Raw genomic sequence first — 6,407 nt, 5'->3', positions numbered from 1 at the left:
CTATTTCAAAGAGTTATAACCTTGAAACTAGAAAAAAAATATTTATTGATATCTTTTGTGTGGTTATGTAGTTATTTGGAACAAAACATGAGTTATGGCAAATTTGAGAAAAATTTGTGGTTGTGTGAAAATTTTTGAGAAAAATAATTAAAAAACGTTTCAAAAAATTGTTAGTGAATTTACTGAAAAATTAAAGGATGCTAATTTCTAAAAATATGTTTTATATGTTGAAAGTGTGTTGTGGTTAATAGTACTATTAGTCCTTACTCATTGTAAACTCTTTTAATAAAATATACTCTAAGGGGGTTAGGAGTAAGAAAGGATTTGTAAGATAGTTAAAGTTTAAGGGTTTAATTTGACTAAGTGAAACACTATTTTATTAAAAGTGTCGGCACGAACGATATTTTTTACTGTGTTTGATTGTGGTAGTGATAACCGTTGTAAAAGCTATAACTAAAGTAAGGGCTCTTTCCAAATGTTTAGTTTGCATATAGGGACTCTATATGTGTGATTGATGTGATTAATGTGTGTTCAATGTGTGAATTTGTATAGATTAAGTTTGAGGTGATTATGTGTTCAAAACTGAAATATGTGTCTTGGATGTGTGTTGAGGTGTGAATTTGTGGTGATTAAGTTTTGATGTGATTATCTATTCATAACTGATAATATGTGCGTTATGAATTTTATTGAGGAAAACCTGTTTTGAGTATACTCTGTGATAAGTTTGAAAAATTATTAGTGGAAGAGTCAGAGTACATAATGATTGATGTGGAAGAGTCAGAGTATGCTCATGCATTCCATAACTTGTGGTGACTGTGATGGGCCACAGTGTCGGTGGTGACCGCAATGGGCCACAATGTTAAGTGGTGACGGTGATGGACCACTAAGTTAAGTGGTGACCGTGATGGGCCATGAGATGGTTTCATGTGATAGTTGGTCCATCTTATCCTTCCGAGGATTTAACTGATGTGTAAGGCCTGTGATAGGCTACACTCTAGTAAATCGTGCTAGTCTGTGAGAGATTGCACCTCGGGAATTAGTACTAAGGCATGTGATAGGCGGTACAATTATGATTTACTCCCCTCGATAAGGGTTTTTGTTGGAAATTCCAGAATCATACGCATTGGCATATACGCTTTGCATTAGGGTGCTTGACACGCAAGTCATTTTTGTTATACTATGATGATTGTATATACGTACTCGGTTGTTGTTTGTTATTGTGCCATAATTGATAAGTGTTATTGCTTGTCTTTATGACGTAAGCGTTAAATGTTATTTGTTAATTTCAGCTGGTGACCCTTTACATTATTGTGGAAATTGGGCTTTGCCCTCAGATGATACCCGAGTTTGTTCCACCGACTGTTACCTTGACGAAGGAAACATCGTTAGACTTTCCTGACCGATACCCGCCGACTGCTTAGGTATACGATCCCATCTCAAGCAGGGATACTTATACGGGGAGGGTATTGAGGACAAGTAGGAAAGCTGGAGCAGTATACCTTGTGGAGCTCACACGCGAGAGAAGCGACTATTCGGTTCCTTCAAGATTGGTGCTCGGGATGAGTTGAGCATGGGAAGATGTAGAGGATTCCCCCATTAGAGTTGAGGCGGAGGCCACCGTAGGAGCTGGAGATACAGTGGTTGGGCTGGGGATTGGCAGGAAGGAGAATGGGTCGATGCTAGTAGCAAGAGATATTGTTGGAATGTTTAGGCAGGTCGAGTCAGAGCTTCCATTTCTGGTGAATGATCCCTTACCAATTTTCACTGAAATAGCGGACTGTTTTGATATCCCAGTGCCGCCAAAGCCACCTATCTCATGGGTGGATCTGACTTCTTAGGTGATCGGTCCTTCTATGGATGTTGATGAGGAGGAGGTGACTTCGAAGATGGATATTGTGTCAGAAGAAACTTGTGAAGTGTGTGGAGGTCACCCATGTTATGGTAAATGCTAGTGAATGATCAACTTAGTTTGGTTGTATAGGAACTTAGTGTCTTTTTGGTGATCGTAATTATTTCATTTTGGGATGATTGTATCTATGACTTATATTATCAGTTGACTTTTGTTTTGTGGGTCCATGTTCCATTTTTTTGACGTGACCATGGTGGGAATAGCATTCTTGGAGCAATGCTTTTGTGCAGGTGTCTGCCGAGAATACCCCAAGGGTATAAGCGATGTCTGATAGGTCTAATAGCCTCGGTGTATTTTCTATTTGTATATTTTAGATTATCGTCTTAAAAACTATTTTAGTTTGTTGGTATATATGATGTACTTATTCATGAATTTTGTTGTTTGTGTTACGACATCGTATTTTATTAATTTGTTTTTGAAAAAAATGCATTCGCGCTGTTAAAAATCAGGGTGTGATATTGTGGTATCAGAGCTTTGGTTAGGTTATAGGTCGACCTGTAGGTTGGGAGTTCTTATCTGATCATGCGTTGGGATAAGTTGCTTGAGTTGTCAGGTTTTGTGTAGTTGTTATGTGTTGATGTAGTCGAAAGTTATTTTTGGAATTCTTCTAAGTGGTGTTAAGATTTCTTCTTGATGTTGGTTTTGTAGAAAACAATTCCTCCGATAAGGAATTACGCTGCAAGAGTCAACGTCAACAGGGACGATAAAATGGTTGAAGCAATGAATAACATGTATGCGTCTGTTGCTGGACAGACAGCTGCAAAGACTCTACGAGATCTAGAGAAGAGGGAAAGAGAGATCTGTTCTATTGAGTCGAGAGGATATTCGTGATGCTGAATCAAGGGGATTGGAAGATTTTCTTCGTCACATTCCTTCAAAATTCAGGGGTGATGAGAGTCCAGAAAAAGTCGACCATTGTATTCAGGATGTGAAAAAGATCTTCAAAATGATTAATTGTCAGGCAGGGGTGAATGTCAACTATGCTACATATCTGTTACTAGTGGATGCTGAATATTGATGGAGAAGTACAAGGCTTTTGATGGGATCAACTCATGAGGAGGTGAACTGGGAGTCTTTCAAAAGGAAGTTTTTAGACAAATACTTTCCGATGAGTACCAGGACTAAACTGGGCGATGATTTTCTTAAATTGAACCAGGGGAATATGACAATGGGTGAGTATGCTGCTAAGTTTGAGTCATTGTCGAGACATTTTAGGTTTTTTCGTGAAGAGGTCAATGAACAATTTATGTGTCCCTGTTTCCAAAATGGATTGAAGTATGAAACTCAAGACTCTGTCTTGCCATTGGAAATTCAACATTTCCAAGTTTTAGTGGAAAAATATAGAGAAATTGAGGACATGAAGAATAACAGGGCCAATCGAGGAGGGAGCTTTAGTTCCGGGGGGCCTAGTCGGGTGAACCATCCTAATAACAAAGGAAAACAAATTGTTAAGCCTTATAACCGACCACAGAACAACAACAGAGGTCAGAACCACCTGGGGAACGAGAATTTTTTAAGACAATTGGGACAAGGGAATCGATGTTTCCGATATGGGGAAGAGGGACATTATGCTAATTTTTGTACATCTAAGGGTCTCATTTGCTACAATTGCCAGAAGCCATGGCACTTTGCAAATAATTGTAAGGCCCCGAAGGTGGAACCAATAGTGAATGCCACTAGGGCTACTCGTCATACTGCTAGAGGACGCGTTTATTGCGTGGGTGCTGAAGCTGGAAATCCATCTAGCAATTTGATCCAACGAGACTGCGAGATTGTAGGTAACACTCTGACTACACTTTTTGATTCGGGGGCAACCCATTCCTTCATTGTTATGGACTGTGTAACCGTTTGAAGTTAACTGTGTCTTCTCTGCCTTTTGATTTGGTTGTTTCCACAACTTCTAAGACTTTGACTGTAAATGCTGCATGTTTACGTTGTCAAGTAACTATTCAGAATAGAGATTTCTAGATTAATTTGATTTGTTTACCCCTACAATCACTCGAGGTCATTCGCGGTATGGATTGGATGTCGTATCATTATGTGATATTGGATTGCGCTTGCAAATTGGTTCTTTTCCCCGAATCAGGACTCGTTCGGTACCTAGTTGCTAACAAACTCGGAGTGTCACTAAGAGAAGGAACTCATGAGTTTTTGTCATTAGCTAACGTGAAGGCAAAGATAAATGTGAGCATAGAGGACGTGGTGCTTGTCAAGGAGCACTCAAACATATTTCCAACATAAATTAAAGGATTGCCACAAGTAAGAGAGGTGGATTTCTTCATTGATCTACATCCAAGAACCGGACCTATTTCGATTGCGCCGTATCAGATGCCGCCATTGGAATTAAATGAGTACAAGGGCCAAGTTGAAGGTTTGTTGGAGAAAGGATATATCAGACCAAGTGTGTCACCATAGGGAGCTCCGGTATTGTTAGTTAAGAAAAAGGACATAAGGTCACACTTAAGTGTGGATTATAGGCAACTTAATAAGGCAACTATTAAAGATCGTTATCCTTTACAACATCTTGATGATTTGATGGATCAGTTGAGAAGAGTCACAATGTTTTCATAGATTGACTTAAAGTCAGGTTACCATCAGATTTGAGTAAGAGAAGGAGATATTCAGAAAACTATTTTCCAAACCCGTTATAGACATTATGAATATCTAGTTATGTCGTTTGGAGTTACCAATGCACCAACAATTTTTATGGATTACATGAATATAATCTTCAGCCCATTTCTAGATAAGTTTGTTGTGGTGTTCATCGATGATATATTAATTTATTCAAGGACTGCGGAAGAACATGGAGAGCATTTGTGTCAAGTTCTTAAAATTTTACACGAGAAGCAATTGTATGCCAATATGTCGAAGTGCGTGTTTTGGCTAGAAGAAGTGAACTTCTTAGGACATGTGATAACCAAGGAAGGAGTCGCTGTGGATCCGACAAAGATTGAGACAATCCTCGCTTAGAAATAGCCTCATACTATCACTGACATACGAAGTTTCGTCAGACTGGCAGGATACTACAGGAGGTTTATTGAAGGTTTTGCTAAGATTGTAGCTTCATTGATACAACTCACTAGAAAGGATCAACTGTTCGCATGGACAAAGAAATGTGAGGAAAATTTCAAGTTACTAAAGAAAAAGTTGACAATCTCACCAGTATTAGTCTTACCATAACCACAAGAACCATATGAAGTTTACAGTGGTGCATCTCACCAAGGTTTGGGATGGGTTCTAATGCAACACAAGAAAGCTGTAGCCTACGCCTAAAGACAATTGAAGACTCATGAAAGAAACTATCCTACTCATGATTTAGAGCTTGCTGCTGTAGTTTTTGCATTAAAGATCTGGAGGCACTACTTATATGGATGCATGTTCACATTGTTCAGTGACCATAAGAGTTTGAAATATTTGCTTGATCAGAAAGAATTGAACATGTGTTAGAAGAGATGGATGGAGACTCTCAAGGATTTTGATTTCACATTGCAGTACCACCCTAGGAAGGCCAATATGGTGGCTGATGCGTTGAGTAGAAGAAGTGTGTCAGTGTCTTCAATATTGATGGCTAGACAATAAGAGTTGTGGGAAGCATTTAGAGACCTACACATAGACGTAGAGTTTGCATCGGGGATTTTGAAATTCAGAATGATTAAGATTTTGATTGGTCTACTTGAAGACATTGCGAAATTTCAGAATGACGCATTAATCCAAGAGAAGAGGAACATAATAGTGCAAGGAAGACAACTAAGTTTAAGATTGGACCAGATAATATTTTGAGATGTAATGGGAGGATTTGTGTACCAGCAGTTGCAGATCTGAGGAAAACAATTTTAGAATAGGCTCATAAGAGCAAATTGAGTATCCATCCCGGAGCAACAAAGATGTATCAGGACTTGAGGCAGAATTATTGGTGGCCATGAATGAAGAGGCATGTAACGAAATATGTATCAACTTGTTTAACTTGTCAGAAAGCGAAAGTGGAACATCAGTTGCCTGCTGGAATGTTAAAATCTTTAGATATACCTAAATGGAAATGGGACATCATTTCCATGGACTTTATAACGGGATTGTCGAAAACAAGGAGAAAGAATGATTCTATTTGGGTGATAGTGGATCGATTAACTAAACATGCACACTTTTTACCAGTAAAGACCACCTATAAGGTAGATAAGCTAACAAAGATCTACATTGCTGAGATTGTGAGATTACACGAAGTACTATCGAGTATTGTATCAGATCATGACCTGAAATTCATGTCGCACTTTTGGGGAGTGTTGCATGAAGCTTTGCGAACGAAACTAAGATTGAGTTCAGCATACCATCCACAAACGAACGGACAGATTGAGAGAACGAATCAGTCATTGGAAGATCTATTGAGAGCATGTGTATTAGATGATAGAGGAAGTTGTGATGACGTACTGCAATTGATTGAGTTTACCTACAACAATAGTTTCACGCCAGTATTGGAATGGCACCCTATGAGGCTCTATATGGA

General features: G+C 38.8%; 1 protein-coding gene across 1 annotated transcript; it reads left to right on the top strand.

The window, feature by feature from the left end:
- The first annotated feature begins 3,077 nt into the window (after positions 1 to 3,077).
- Positions 3,078 to 3,761, top strand: LOC105852960 (uncharacterized). Its single transcript, XM_012719861.1, has one exon. The coding sequence runs from the start codon at positions 3,078 to 3,080 to the stop codon at positions 3,759 to 3,761; it is 684 nt and encodes a 227-aa protein (XP_012575315.1).
- Positions 3,762 to 6,407: the final 2,646 nt, after the last annotated feature.

Source organism: Cicer arietinum, chromosome 1 (genome assembly GCF_000331145.2).
Source record: "Cicer arietinum cultivar CDC Frontier isolate Library 1 chromosome 1, Cicar.CDCFrontier_v2.0, whole genome shotgun sequence".
NCBI lineage: Eukaryota > Viridiplantae > Streptophyta > Magnoliopsida > Fabales > Fabaceae > Cicer > Cicer arietinum.
This window is presented reverse-complemented; position numbering and strand designations above follow the sequence as displayed.